Source organism: Condylostylus longicornis, unplaced genomic scaffold (genome assembly GCF_029603195.1).
Source record: "Condylostylus longicornis isolate FDR11 unplaced genomic scaffold, ASM2960319v2 ptg000040l, whole genome shotgun sequence".
Taxonomy (NCBI): domain Eukaryota; kingdom Metazoa; phylum Arthropoda; class Insecta; order Diptera; family Dolichopodidae; genus Condylostylus; species Condylostylus longicornis.
Window position 1 is genome coordinate 15,242,190 of NW_026578009.1, and position 17,127 is coordinate 15,259,316.

The 17,127-nt window shown below is 23.3% G+C and overlaps 1 protein-coding gene across 6 annotated transcripts in view; it reads left to right on the plus strand.

Moving 5' to 3' along the window:
• LOC129609872 (afadin) overlaps window positions 1-17,127 on the plus strand; it is a 164,707-nt gene that overhangs the window by 64,865 nt on the left and 82,715 nt on the right. The window contains exon 1 of one of the 6 annotated variants that reach the window (XM_055522034.1): window positions 2,224-2,371. The exons of the other annotated variants lie outside the window; for them this stretch is intronic. Coding sequence (XP_055378009.1) covers window positions 2,329-2,371 — 43 coding nt within the window. The 5' untranslated portion in view covers window positions 2,224-2,328. Of the gene's footprint in view, window positions 1-2,223; window positions 2,372-17,127 lie in introns of those variants that run through there. 6 annotated transcript variants of the gene reach the window in all.

Sequence of the window (17,127 nt, forward strand, 5' to 3'; positions counted from 1 at the left end):
GATAGTTTTAAAATTGTTCGTCTTTAATGAAAAATTTATTATCAAACTCTTTCCGATACGCAAAATAAAGTTTATTTAAAAAATTACAATTTTCAAAGGATTGTTCGAAATAAAACAAATTCAATGAAATTTTTTATAAAGTGTATTTTGTAATTTTAAGCTAAAATAATGTTTTTACTAGTCAATAACCCGATTTGGTTATTGGTTGTCTCAAAAAAGTGTAGTGGTTATTGAAAAATATTTACTTAAAATGCGGGCAATTAAAATTTAAATTATATTGATACTTTGATAAGATTTCGAAAATCCTTAAAGGACTTATTCTGATTCTCGTGAACCAGATATTTTGAAAAGGAGTTGAAAGTTGTTTTGAGCACATCACATAACATTCCTCATACAGGAAATTTTTAAACAACTTTTCGTAATACTTTAAGCGCAATAGTTGTGCTTTCTTGTCAAAAATTAATAATTTCTTTTAGGTATCAATTAAATAAATTTTGTTAAATTAAGGTAAGATTATTGAATTAGGCGTAATATTTCATTATAAATGTAGGTGTATACAAATTGACAATTATTATAAGTTCCTGCTACAGTAAAAATATTTACAGCACACACTCCATTTTATGAACATATTAAGAACACAATGTTTCGATCTAATCCAGTTTGAAAATTTCTTTGTAGTGAACTTGAAATGTTTTACTCTGCAATTTCTTTAAAATCAACAATTGAATAATTTGAAGTTGAAACTTTTTCTAAAATGGCCTTGATTACTAATATTTTCGATTTAGTTATGACTTGAATTGAATCATATGTACAAATTTGCTTGTAACGTTTTGTAACACATGATTATAGTAATATTTGTAAAATAAAAACATAAACAGAATATTAAAGACTCCTGATATTTAATCAAATTAGAAAACGAAACTAATTTTTTTTAAAAAATCAAATTTATCAAAAAAGAAGAGGTTTCGTCTTCAGATGGAATTTTTCGTATTAATCAATTTGAATATCTGTATTTGTTGCAAAGAGTTTCTACTGAATAATATTTATTTTTAAAATATAGGTCGAATACAAAGTATTTAACCCAATTATACATAGGAGTTGTTCCACTTTACGAATTTCAGCCTAAATATTTTGCGTATTATGCATAATGTTGTATTTTGTGTTTCACAAATATTTTGTAGTTAATTCAGATGATATGATTAAAATCACGTAAAAACTATTAATCTATTTATAAATTGATTTTGTTTATAAAAGAATAAATAAATAAAAAAACAATAGTTATAAAAATAAACTTTTTATGACATAAAGACAGTTGAATATTTTTGTTATAAAATTATTTATTTTGCCTATTTTTAGGCAAAATTGTTTTCACACTTATTTATTTGGTCAAAGAAATTGTGTTTTGTCACTCGTATCGCTCAATTTTTAATGTATTAGTTTTTCCATATATATGGATGTACATATAAAATTTATTTATATATATATATATGTATGTATGAACTTAAAGAAAATTCACCATTATAAAATAAGAAATTTAAATGAAATGTGGAACTGCAACGAATCCATAATATTTTAAAATTTATAAGCTATTATTGTTTTTCGATGTCATCGGTTGTCTAACAACGATTATATTATTATAAAAGAATTAATTTTATTATTTAAACACGAAAATAAAAAAAAAAACTTAAATATTCAACCATATTGTCTTACCCTTCTTTTCAATATTTTTCTTAAAGGGCACTAAAATTTCGTTTCAAGAAAGAAGAAACGAAAGAGACAATGTGTCGTGTTTATTTAAAATACTCAATAAACATTTGCATATACATATGTTCATATAAATCTACATATTTGTGTACATATGTATACATACTTGTAAAATAAATAGTTATGAATGCAAATAAAAAAAAATAATAATATGATTTGTTTCAGTAAACAAAGATTGATTTTTTCACTAGTTGATAGAAAAACAGAATAATGGTAGAATACTCGTAATATGCGTTACATATGCGCTTTTTGCTAAAATAAATAATAAATAAATGTTAGACAAAAAGAAAATTTGCTTTTCTCCTTATAAGTTTTGTAACAAAATAAAAAAGATATTAAAAGAAAATACAAAAGAAATTTTATATTGTTCTCGTTGACTGAAAGTGGTTGTTAGTAATATGAAGACCGATTCTCTATTTGCACAATTTTTTTTTCTTGTTTCTAGTTGAAAATTGTAAATATTTCTGTTTTGTACTGGATTTACTTAGGCTATATAGGATTAATTCGTATTTTTTATTTTTTAAATAATTTAAGAAATATCTAAATTAAATATTTGTCAATGTTATGATAACTTTTATGTTATTATACTTTTTGTATAAAAAATATGGTAAGTTTAAATTTAAATATTATATGAATTTGATTATATAATTAAAAAAAAAATTTTACAAATTAAATTTAAATGAATTAAGTTAAAAATTGTTGTAATGGGTTTCTTTTTGATTATTGGATAAATTTTTCAAGAAAGTGGTTGGAGTATATTTTTCTCATAAAATATCAATTGAATCTAAAAAGTTATTTAAAAAATGTTAATAAAAGCTTATAAATTGCGTGGATCTTGTTAGAATAAGTGCTATAAATAATTGACATATGTAAAAATACTTTTAAAAAGTTTAATCAGGATTGAAATTTTTGGGAGAGTAAATTTTCCTACATTAAGCAAAATGCCATTTTATGCTAAATTTTGGTAATCAAAAGACCGTTGCTGTTAAAATCTATCTTAATTACTTTAGTTAACATTAAACACATGTGTATAAATAAATTAAAGCAAGTTTAACTTCACATATATCAATTTTAGTTTTATCTTAAAAAAAATAAAATGTGAATTACATAATTGTAACACATTAAAAACATTGAAGCTCATAGGTAACAAATGCATGTACAGCGACAATAAAACTTCAAAGCAACATAGCAAAATTATTTGATTTGCCATATTTTAAAACTGCTTGTATACCGAATTCAATGCCGGACGTTTTAATATTCCATATTTTTTCAAAAATGTACACCGTCAAATCGATTTTAATTCACAATTACATATGCATAAAACTGTGAATTTATTTTCTATTCGAAAGGCATTTGACATAATTTACGAAAAATTCAAAATTTGGGTAGCACAAACCCCAACATTGAAGTTAATGACATATTGCAATAATTAATTTTTGCATGTTATAAGGAGATTTTCTATATTTTCATTAATTACAATTCATATTTATTTTATATTCCTAAAATACGCTTTAATTAAATATTTAAAAGTGTATAACAATATGTAAATTATTATAATTTTTTATTCAATATATATTCAATATATATATATATATATATATATATATATATATATATGTATGAGAAAATTTTATGAAATATGTAACAATATATTTTTTATTAAAATATTCTGATGTGAAAATACTTTTAAATTTCATACCTTTACATTGATAGTAAGCGTAATTACATAAGGTTAGTGTAAAAGTGTATTTAAAAATTCTGTATATTATTTACAGAATATTTGAAATGTATTTCATTTTAATAACAAGGGTATTCCATCAGCTGGCTTCAGTATATCGTTATACTATATATAATACTAACTACGTCATTGTATGACGATGAATTCCTTACATGTATGCCTTCTAAAATTTTATACAGAAGTGATATTTTTTAAAATTACAAAAAAAAAAAAAAGATATGTGTGGAATTTTTCAATGTTATTAGTATTACAATTATTTAAACGTTCCAATGTTATACAGTTGCAAATTTTTTTTAAAGCAATTGATGTAACAGAAAAATAAAAACAATGTTATGATTGTTATGAATAGTTGCCATTGCTACATTGTTACAACATTGATTGATAAGTTATACTTACCTTGTTTTCAATAAAGGAATATCGGAGAGTCAAAGAATACTTAACTTGATTAAATTTTATGAAAACAAATTGAAAAATCAAAGACTATCATTGAATAAAATTAAATATTTCAAATTTATTTTTTGATAATACCAAAAGAGAGATTTTTTAAATTGTCATTAATTTTTTTTCAAAATTTAATAGAAGAGCAGCAATCGATTATCGAAAAATTAAATCGATTTCTAAATGGCAACGCATAAAATTAACATTCCAGGCATAGTAATTACTGCTATATCACAATTCTACTCAAATCGATTCTATAAAATAAAGCTCAAATTAGCTAAGAGCTAAAATTGAAAGTAGGAGTCACCACAATAGAAATAAAAAGGGAAATTTTATTTAGAAGGGAAATTTGAACAATATTAAGTGTAAAAAATTGTTATTTTAATTCTGTATATTTTTTTTTTTTTTAGATTTTATATCTTACGAATGAGTGGTTTTTTGTTTTATTTATTGAGTGGTTTTGTGGTACAATTATTTTCCGTTTGGAACTCAAAAAGGTTTAATTATTTTTCTTTTAAATTCCTATTTACTGTTTCTTTTCGATAAAAAGTTGTAATTTGAAATTCTATTGAAATATTTTTCGGAATTCATTTGACAAAAGCTTTTTAAGGAAAAATATTAATAAATTCGAGTGTCTACAAATTTTTTCAATAAAAGCTTTTATGATAAGAAATCGAACTTAAGTGTGGAATATAGTATAGTTGGTATATACATGCATGCATACTTGTGTTTTTATACTTAAAAAATGTTTGATATACATTTGATATGTTAAATATTTTCATTTATTAAAATGCAATAATGTTTAAATTCAAATTGAAAGTATTTGTCAATTATTTATACTTTATTTTACTTATGCTCAGTTTAAGAGCATATTCAATTTTATTACACTTTAATTTGTTAATTTTAGTTTTGAAAATGGCTCAGTTCTCATCTTTCCTTCGAATGTAGATGAAGTAAACTCTGAACTTAAAATTGTGAGTTTGAACTTTCACTTCAAACCATAATAATTTCTTAATTTTGAATTAAATTTTATATTGCTCTAGAACTTTTTGTTGGAAAATATTACAAAAAAAGAAATTGTTTTTTGAAAATCTAGGTTATGGTCATAGCTAAAAATTAAAATGACAAAGGAATGGAAATATTTCTCATGTAAATTCTCAATTGTATGTACAAGACGAAAAAAGAGGTCTTTAAAAATTAATTTTAATATTAATCCTTTCTTGTTCTTGTTTCTTTCAGAATTAAAAAGTGTTCATAAGTAGTTGATTAACATATTTGTAATGAAAAAATTAGCTGAAATTAAATGAAATTCTGACTCACTAGTTAAAAATTAGTTTGTATTATACACAAAATTAAATAATTTTGATTATTCAGATCAATAATAATTTATTAAATTTCATTGAATTTTTCCAATTTATTTAATTATATCTGTTCGATATTTTCGATTTACTTTGAAAAACCTTTCCAGAAGGCATTCATTAAAGTTTATACATTGAAAATTCAAATTTATATTTCAAAAAAAGGAAACTATTTTGAATGTTGAAAACAATTAAGAGTTAATACAAAAAAAAACAAAAATAAAAAGTTTTACATTAATTTTCTTTTAAATTACAATATCTTATTTAATTTTATCAAATACACGCACATCTAATAATATTTCTAAAAAAGTTTTAAAACTAAAATAAATAAATAAAATGGCTTTGAGTTTTCTTTAAATTTATTGAAAGTTTTTTTAACTTTATATTACTTTACTTTAAATTAAGTTGTATATGTTTGATTCTGCCAAAAAAATAAATGGTCCTCTTGAGACATATTGGGAACAAAACAATTTCTTGAAAACTATTTTATTAACTCTGATCCAATTTTTTATTATCATTATTTTTGTTATTGTTATAATTTTAAGAAGAAAGTTTAATATACCAGTTAAGAATAGTAGGTAAATAGTATAAGTGAAAGTGAGGTATAGTAAAAATATATATGAAAAAGTAAGGAAGGATAAACATTTATAATATCAATGTAATTAGCTACACTTACTGTATACAATGCGTTTGTGTGTATAGAGGGAATAATTGAAATAAATAACAAAATATTGTAGAAAATTTTTAATAAAAAGCTTTCTTGTTTTTCCGAAACTTGACAATTCGAATTTATCTTCTCATGGCTCTCGCTCTTTGATGTATAGATAAATTTTTATTTTTTTTTTCTTGTTTTTGTATATTATGATGTCTAAGTGTATAATATCGAATCCGAATTCGAATATTTTTTATCAGTTTACACATATGTATAACAATTTTTATATAACAATTATGTTTTACATATACACATGTATAAAATCTGTTTAAAAAGTAAAAACAAAAAATAACATAAATTCGTTTGATATTCAGTCATAACAGTTAGTAGAGTTTAGTTATTCAAAAGGATAATAACAAGGAATCGAAATACATAAAAAGAGGAAAAAGAAAATAGTATAAAAAAAGACAATAGAGAGAAAAATAATTTTTTTTTCATTTATTATTTTGTTTATTGTTATTATTTTTTTTTTTAAATCTTTACAACTATAAGTGTGTTAGTATTTCATATGAAATTGTAAAAAATAGTAATCGCGCCAAAATAAATAAAAAAAAAAAAAACAGTTTTACCTCCAAATCAAACGGATTTTTTTCTCTCTTCAATTCGATTCCTTTTTATTTCTACTCAGTTTTGTATATTGTAATTTTTTCAATTAAAAGTTAATTATTAAAAAATAATATAAAAATTAAAAAAAAAAATATTAAATTTTATTAATTCTGTTCACAAGTTTTTTTTATTTCGTCCAGCTTTTTAATTGAATTTTTGAACATTCTGAAAACAGACAAATGTTTTAAAAATAAGTGAAATTTATAAATTTTCTAATTTATACGGGAAAATAAAAATAATGTATTAAATGAATACTTAATTAAAATTTAATATAATTTTTCAATTGAAATAGATAATGTTATATTAGTATGACAAAAATAATATTGATACACATACATACTAAAATTGAATTTTGAAATAATTTTTAATTTGAAAATTTTAAAATAATAAATCGAATTTTGTTACAGAATGAAGTATAAATTCAACGGGCTATCAATTGTTATTTACTTGAAACTATTTTATAAAATTATATGAAAAATATTTTTCACTAATTTATTAAGGATCTTCTCATTTTTTAAAATCTGTAGAAAATTTAAACAATTTCAAGAGCATATAAAGTATTCTTAATAATGTACCCATAGTAAAGTACCCTTAACTTTGCAAGTACAAAGAAATTTCATATTATATTGACAAATTATTGATGACTGGCGTGTAATTAAACAATAATATTTACCGGAATTATAGTAATTCGTCATTTTTTTTACAAATTTAAAAATTCATAAAGGATTTATTTTTTTTACAACCAATGTTGAAATGAGGATTATTCACAAATTTGAAAAAAAATTACAGTCATTGATATTTCAATTAATTCCTTGCCTTATTTGTTGTTATTTATTTTAATTAACTGCTATTCCTCATTGCTTTGCATTGCTTTGTAACTCAAAATGGATAATATTTGAAATTATTGAAAGATAAGCAAAAAAATTTTTGTCAAAAGTGAAATTTTTACACTATCGTTGTTTTTCAATCGCAAAATTTTCCACACTTTAAAATGCTGGCTAATTGAAAATAGAATATGAACACGCGAATTTATTGTTTAAAAAATTAAATTGCATACTTTACGGGTAATTTCTTGCTTTATTATTAATAAATAAAAAAATAAATTATGAAAATCGCAATGTCATTAATGTTATTAATTAATTAAGCTTAATGAATTTTTTTTGTATAATTATTTCATAAATTGATAATATTAATTAATATATTGTAAGCGTGTGCCATGCATTTGCACGAAACTTAAATTAACGTGATTGTCATAGATATTTTAAGTTTTATTAAAATTATACGTGATTATCATTCTTAATTTTCTATAGTTTTTATATTAAATATTGATATATGTGCATGTATAACAATTATACAATTTGTAAGGATAAATTTTATAGCTTAGCAATATTATTTTTTAATTAATAATTTCATTTGGGATCGCCTAAAGTAGAAGCGAATCTATATTTAAATTATGGTATATTGAACGACGTTGATTAAAAAGTTTTATCTAAATGTTTGTGGATGCTAAAATTAAACTTTCACATTTTGTACAATTTTAAGAAACCAGGAGAAGAAAACTTGTTACGGACCAAAAATCTAGCTTTAAATTTTGGAACATTTTTGTTTTGGAAACATATTTCTGCTGGATTTACGTTCTAATTTAAAAGTAAATTTCATATGCAGAATAATTTTGTGTTCTCAAATAGGGAAAAACGTAAGAGATAAGTTTTTACATAAAATTTAGTATTACTTGCTTACAACAATATTCAATATTGCATTTATTGGAAAATTTTATTTTTAAAGCCCTGCCGTTTCAGTTTTTGATTAGTTTAGTTGATTTAGCTCCGTACAATTCTAACATTATACAATTTTTTAATAAAATTTAAATTTTGAAGAAACTGCTATTAATAATCGCAACGGGAATTGTATTGTACGTAAAATAAAATCTAAATTTGATGACAATTCGAACCAACAGATAAAACAACAGTATATAGGATGATTTGATAATTTTATCTTTTTATATCAAACTCTTCATATTTAGTTTTACATAATTAATTAATGGCAGAATAAAAATATTTAATCAAAATTAATGTTCTATTTTTGAGAAGAACCTACATTTTCTAATTAAAATGGAAATTTTTAGTAGCTATATTAAATTCAAAGTATATCTAATCGAAAAAATCTTAAGGGCTCATAAATCATTATTATATTAAAATAATAAGGAAGAAGAGTATTGAAATTGACTTTATTCATTATAAACAATTGTGTTTATATATATAAGTTATTTTATTATATATATATATATATATATATATTTGTTTAGTATACTGTAAACAAATTCATCATTAACATTAATTTCCAAATCCAAAATTTAATTCAAAAATTTTTTATATATATTCGTCCTTTCTAAGATTAATGATCCTTTTATATTACACATTTTCAATTGAAATATATTGATAATAAATTTACATATACATATATGTATATAAAAATATGAATATGATTGCAACATAAGCTTATGTACAACGAAGAAAAGTTGTTTTTTCCGAAAGCTTGTAAAGTAATCTGTTCCATTGTATTTGCCTCTTTCATGGTTCTAAAAATTGAGCCGAATTATATTCGTAGATTTCGTTTTCTTTTTTCTGTAGTTTTGATAAATTGAAATCAAACTTCAATGTTTTCCTAGCTTTTTTTATACCAGGTTTTTCTGAACTTGTTTATCTGTTCTTTTAAATTTTGTACCGAGCACTTCTAAATGTTTAATCTCCTCGAAATTTTTAGCACATGCCATTTCTCGAAGATGCATATTTTAACAGTATTGTATATGACAATTATCATTTATTTATAAGATCGGATAGGTTCGAAATGAAATAATCTTCCACCTACCATATATGGATGAAATGTAAGAAAAGAGAGTAATTGTGTGCGTTTTAGAGAGAGGGGTGGATGAAGAGGAAAAAAGAGATCCCCCACAGTTTTAGTTCAAAATTTTCTAAAATCTTTAAAGTAAATATGTAATTACTTAACGGTGCAAGAGTTCACAAGGGATTCACTTTTAAAGAGAAGGGATAAGAGTTATAGTTAATTCCAATTTTCCATGTTTTTTTTTCATTCTGCCAAAAGTTGATCAATATTTCTTGCAGTTTTGTTTTGAAATTACAAAGTTTAAAAACTTTAACTTCGTTTTCTCGGAATACGTTTATTTGACTTAGTAAATTTTTTTTCGTAACATCATAGTTTTGATTATGACTTATATAATTCATTTCTAAAGAACTTGAAATATTAAAAATTTTTAGAGTTTAAGAATTTTAAAGAGTGTTCGTTATTAATTTTGTGAAATGTGTTGTTCATTACTTGGCTTTCTTCTTGTTTTTCGTAATAATTTTTAGTTTTGATTAATTAGTTCTAACTAAAAATTCCAAAAATTTGAAATAAAAAATTAGGTATTTTGCGTGGTTCAGTTTCAGGTTTTATTTGTCATGCAACACATACGGTATAAAAATTATAGTTAACAATAATTGTTGTTAATTTAACAGCAACTGTTGTTAATTTTATAATATTTTTGCCTAAAATATTTTTCTGTAACATATTGTGTATGTATGTATATCAAATGCTTTTATTTCATTATTTTGAAATTAAATTCAATTATCAAAGTTGATGAAAATGAATTTAATTTTTAACAAAGAACAATTTTTCTACTTTTTGTTTATTTTTTGAATAAATATTTAATATATATTTTTCAATTCAATTACAATCTCAATCGTATATTATTAAAATCCAGATTTCATAAATTACATTCATATATACATACATACGAGCATATTATCTTAAAAATTTATATTTGAACTTAAAAAATTTTTCATATTATATGGAAATCTTGTTCATATTATTTAAATCTGCTTACTTAAAGTTTTAAAATAGAGAAAATATAATTTTATATTTTAATAACATAATATATGTATATACATATATACATACGAGTATATAGTAGATAACTGTATGTAAGTATATATGAAGATTTCCAAATTGTACACAAACTACCCGTATGTTGTAAGCAAAAATATATGTGAATATATAGAGACCAATTCTTTATGTGCTTTAATGTAAAATCGAGTTCAAAGATAAAATTTTGAAATAATTTTCGTACACATGCATAATACATAAGTATACATATTTATATATATATATAAACATATATATGAAGAAAATATTTAAGGGCAAAAAATATTTTTTTTAAATAAAAGAATTTTCTTTTTTTTTTTTTGAAATATTTTAAAATATATAAGCAAAAAGCTAGTTCATTTTCCTACAATTTCTCATTTTCTCTTAAAGCCTGCCTGACACTTTCATAAACCAAACCACCACTGTAACACCATTCGTGTACACATTATTAAAATTTTTAGGTGTCACTTTTTTGAAGTGAATTTTTTTTTTGTTTTTGAGGTGTAGCAAAAAGCATCCAGCTTTGCATATTATTTCAACACCTTTGTAGGTAAATATTTTAATTTATGAATAATAAAAAGAAATTTAAGGTAAATATATTAAAAGAAACAAAAAGGATTGCCAATCTGCTTATTTTTTTTTATTGTAGATTTTCCTAAAAATTTGAAAAAAAAAAAGATATTTAGAGACATGTGTACGCATGTGTCAAGATGGAATTATTAATTATACAAGTGATTATAATTAGAAGTGAATAGTTAATAAGTGATTGTGATTACTTAGAAGACGAATACAGGTGGGAGTGTGTAGAAGCATTGTATGTAAAAGCAAAAACTTCTTTATCAGGAGAACAATTTTAGATTAATTTTACAAATTTCTCATTCAAAGAGCCGCAAACATTTTTTATCTCGCGAATATTCACTTAATAGAATTTGATTACAATTTTCAACTGCAAATTTCACTTATAGTCGAAAGATGGAAAAAAGCTAGCTAATCGAGAATATCAATTGCATAATCTAACCTAAAAACGTTGTGCATTTACTAATTTGAAAAAAAATCAGATGGCGCGAATGGTTTTTTTGGAAATGCTTCATAAATACAAATTTTTCATTTCGTATTTGGCATAAGATGAATAATCATTAACGTAAACAAGGTTATTTTTGAAATTGCATTCTAATGGCAAATGGAATTTCGAATAATCCCATTTAATACGAACAACGATGATTTAAAATTCATTCATTCGTTCTTATGAACTATTCAAGTTCCTATTTTAAAAATGTAATTTTGCCATTTTTCCATTAATTATATTAAACCAATGCGGCAACACTCAACAATTCGCTTTATGTTTTTATGAGAGGAGCATATAAGAAAAGTTAGCATAATCCTCATCATCTACTTAAATTTCATAAAGTTAGAAATAAAATATTTTTAATATGAAATTTGGGATTTGAATAGAATTAATTAAATAATATGTTTAGGTAAAAATTTTCTGTTTTCAGAATTAATTTTGGTATATTTTGTTTTTGTTTTTTTGTGTTTTTTTTTTCTGAAGGACATTTGTTTTATTCCATTATTAAAAGAAAAGGTCTAGCTTTTTAAAGTAATTCATATTTTATGTAAATTTTTAGAATTTAAAAAAAAAACTGAAAAACAAAAATGTGTGGAGCTTTAATTTAGTTTACCTTATTAGTTTTGTATATAAGCATATATACATATATATACATATATATGTATGAACGGATTTTATATCTGAGCTTGTAGGTTTAAACTATTTTTGTAAATCTGTTCAAATATTTAAAGTTAAAGAATAAAAACAAAAATTAAAAGGCCAGAAATGAATAACTTTATAATTCGATCACGTATTGTACACTTGTTGGTATCACGTTTCTTTTTCGGTTTTTTGGTCCCTAACAATTAAACATTATACATAACAAATATTATATTGATACTTTTGAACGAATATATTGAAAATTTCTATAACTAAATTGAAAAATTTTAAATGAATATAAAATTATAAAAAATATGTTGCTAGTAAATAAGGCATGGCAGATTTAAACACTTTCCATTAATTAAAAATTTCAAAAAATTGTTGCAAAAACTAGTTGTAGAATAGGAAGCTACTTTATCTGCCTATTTAAATTAGTATCATGACGATTTTAAGTATTCATACTAGTTGGATAAAATTTCGTTAATTTTTCGTTTTACGTGTATTTCAATTTTTCCGGAATATTTTTGTACGATATTATAGTACAAAACTTGTATTGCAAGACAAACTACAAATACATAACCTATAGCAGACTTTTCTTCTAAACTTAAATTTTAAGAATCTTGATTAGAAGTGCAGGATACTTAAGTTTAAATATAGCGCCTTCTAATTAAAGAAATGGGAATTCACAAGTTTGTTGTAGATTTTAAAAGTTTTATATAAAAGAACTAGAATTTTTTTCATTAGAGAGAAATTAGAGTCAACAATAATTTTTGCAATGAAATTTCCAATTTGTTTGAGGAATCCACAAATCAATAGTTGAAGGTGACTGAAATCAATGAGGTGTTTTGAATTCGCAAATTTTTACGAAGTTTAGGAAATTATTAAAATTTTCAATTTTCTTTCACAATACAAAATTCGATTTATTAAGTATAAAAAATAAAGATTTTTTATTTTCTCTTAATTTCAAAAATTTTTGTTTTACAGTACTCAAAATGTCAAAATTTCAAAGACATTTGAGCTTTCTTTTAAAATAATTTTATTTGGACTTTACTGTATAAAATTTAAATTACATAATAAATAAAAATGAATAAGTTGTAGTAGATTTTTTTTTGTAATATTGAATGAGCACAAAAATTAAAAGCACCAAAAATGATGGATTGGGGAATACGTCGTAAGTAAATTATAAAATTTTTAAATTAGAATTTTATTGCATGTTTTACAAGTTTTTATGTATTTTTCTTTTATAATTAAAATAAAATTTTAATTACATGAATTTTAATTTTCTTCCATTAAAGTTATCATTTATTATTACTAAAGTTTATTATTTTAATCCTTTTTAACTGATCCTTAATTATATAAAAGTGGCAGTGTTTACACTGTCTTTTGAAAACTCCCTATAACCCTAGAGCGCACACACCAATTTCAATACCAATACATTTTCATATTTTAAAAACAAATTTTCGCAATAATTTTTTGTATTTGCACTATTTGTTAACATTTTTCGAATTACTTTGAGATTTGATTTTCGAGTTTTGAAGAGGACACTGTTTTTAATATACTTACAAAATTAATGAATAATTTGTTGTGGATCGTTGACAGTAAAATGGTGAAGCTTAACTTAAAAGTTTAAAATTAGATTTAAAAGTTTAAAATTTCGTCTCTAATTATATTCAAATTTCATAATACTATATACACAGAATAATACATAACACTGTACACAGTACAAATACAGTTAATATGTAATACTAATGAATACTTCAAATACAGAATATCATGCACGGTACACCATTTTAGGCAACAATAGCTGTCATTGTCATTTTTGGTGTTTGAAAGATCTCTTTTCGGTTACAGATTGAATGGTCGCAAAATAATGATTGCATGAAATAACGCAGAAAAGATCTTAAAGAACTTTAAAACTTTTGTTCTGAGACGAATATTTGATTGTCTACAGGTCCAGAAAATAGTCTGGTAATGGGCACATTGTTATATATGATTAATTACTAAAAAAAAGTAGGTTGAGCTGCTTGTCGTTTCGAAGTTGTTGAAAGAGAAATTATTAAAATTATTAAACAAATCAACTACTTTCAAATAAAATTTTTCTAAAAGTTTTTTTGCTGTGGCAAATTTTACAACCAAATTACTATTGCCATGAGTTGAAACCTTTTTTATTAATTTTCCCAAAAATTTGGCTAACAAACTTTGATAGTAAAAACAACTTTTTTTAATAAATTACCAACTAACGACTGTTTTGAAAATTTTTTCTTTTGTTTTTGTAAAAGTTTGTATTCAATATCCTAATTAAAAATAACGGTTTAAGTGGTCTTACCCTAAAAAGATTAATTTTTCGAGATTTTGATTACAGTAGACTCCCAATTAAATTAACATGTACACATGAAAACTATCGTAAAACTAGTATTGTGAATACGGAATAATGTGTTAGAAATAACTTTAATTGCTAATTAGAAATAAACCTGTTAAATCACTTAATAGAAACGTCACGGATATTATGTCTGACCTGTAAGTGGACACACAACTGGCGAGTTTCATAAGTCTAACTTTAATATTTTGTCAAATATTTAAAAATAACTTCCGGAGTTGCATGGCAGCTACCCGAACTAGTGCAGCCATTCACTTAAAATTTTCAGAACATGTGTGAAGTGTAATTGGACACATCTTTGCAAAATTTGATAATAATATCTCTATTATTTTTTGAAATATTAAAAAAAAACCTCTTTAAGTTGTATGGAAGCTACCCGAACCCGTTGTCTGAATTGGTCCAATTACAATAACAGCCGTCGCTGGTACAAATGAAAACACTTGTGAAAGTTTGGTGTCGATTGCATTATTCGGTTTTGAGTTATCGTGCGATCAGACGGACGTGCGGGCGGACATGTCTAAATCGACGCAGAATTTTACGCTGAACATACCGGAGACGACTCCTTCAAGTGGTTACAATCTCCATACCAAGGTGAATATACCCTTCACGAAGTGCAAGGTATAAAAATTATTTGAATTGATTACTCTGTTATGTGAATAAAAGCGTAATTGTAGGAACAGAATGAAAAGAAAATTGGCATAAAATTCAAAAATGTGTAAAACATGTAAAAAATGTGTACAAGTGGAATACAATTTGAAATGCAGTCAAATTAATATCCCAATTACTCTCTAAAAGTCTAAACCTTTCTCACTTATATGCATAAAGAGTTCGGTTATTTCAAATCTTTCTGACATTTTCTTCGTTTATTTTAGTGCGGGTCTACTGTATGTTTATTTGTGTAGTTATTTGAAAATTGCTTAAGCGATTACACACCAATTCAACTTGTTAGTTTAAAAGTTTTTTTTACTATAATAAGAGAAAAATAACTTTGATATTTTCTTTCTTCGTTTAATTATTTTTTTACGAATCATTCAATTTCTCTGATAAACAACCGAAATACAAAGGAGAAATAAAATGTAAGTGCCACCATTAAAATTTAAGAAAATTATTTTATTATTTCAAATACCGTTATAATAATTTGCTTTAATTTCTCTCAACCGTTAAATGTGAATTTCATTTCTGTTTTACCATCATTGTATTTTTTTTTTTTTTTATAAAAAGGAAACTTTTTAATAATCTTTATTTTTTTCTTGGAAATTTTTAAAGGCAGGCGTAAAAATAACCACTTGCTTTCTTTTGTTTTTATTTTGTTTATTTAGTTTAGGATATTCGATTTTACAATTCTTTTTTTCTTTTTTCCAGTAGGTAATAGGAAACTTTTTCTTTGTAGTAAAAGAAGAAAAAGAAAGGATTTTCTTCTTTCTTAGATTTTTTTTTCAATCTTGTAAATGTAAAATATCCCGGCATTTCAAATGGTTGTCCTTGTGCGTGTCCTTGTAAGAATTTATTAACTTATCAAGTGATATAAAGATTGAGGAGTTAAAAATTAAAAAAATAATAAAAATATTTATGTGAACAGCGTACGATTGATTTGTCAGTCTTCTTTAATATTTTCCTTTAGTAAGTTCTTTAATAGTTTTAGTAAATTCGCCGCTGCAGCAAAAGTATTTCATAAGATTTAAAAGCCAATTATGTTAAACTTAACAAAAAAAAAATTACCCTTAATGGTATTCTAGTATTCGTCCAGAAGATCGTTGCATCCTTTTCTCAAGAAGTAGAACCAAAGTATAAAACTGAATTGAACTGAAAAAAATATTAAATTGTTGTGAGACTCTCTATTTCTCAACAGTTGTTCAATATAGCATTCCATAAGATTTCATGAAAATTTAGTAAAAACTGTAATACGAGGGAATAAAGAGAAAGGCTCGTTTAATGCAATTGTTTTACGATACAAAAATTTTTTTAGTTTAAGGATAAATCTTAAAACATTAAAAATGAAAGAGAAAGAAAATATAAAAGATCTTTGTTTTTTTTTTTTGAATTAAAATTTGTTTTACTCCAGTCATAATTTTTATACCACATATAAAGTAAAATAAAAGGAAAATTTTCCATTTTTGCTTTATTTTTTTTTTGCGTTATTGTTTTTCAATTTAGAAACCTTTTTATTTCGTTTTTCTTTTTAATCCTGAAGATCGCAATAAAAACTTTTTATATTAAAACGTTAAAGGCATTTAATTATAGGCTAAAAGTAACAAAAATGGTTGTACTTTAACAAATTTTTATATTTTGATTACTTTCTTAAATTATTTTAACGTTTATAATTATTAGAGAATCTAAATAGGTTCTGTAGAGGTCTTCGTCATTTTAGATCTCCCTTGTAGATCTGAAAAATGTGGTCCCGTATTTTTTCCAGGTTCAATTGCCATATCTTTACTTTAATGTACAATGAACATTAGACGAGCTAAAAAGTTAATTGAAATTTTAACATGTTACATATTAGCCACA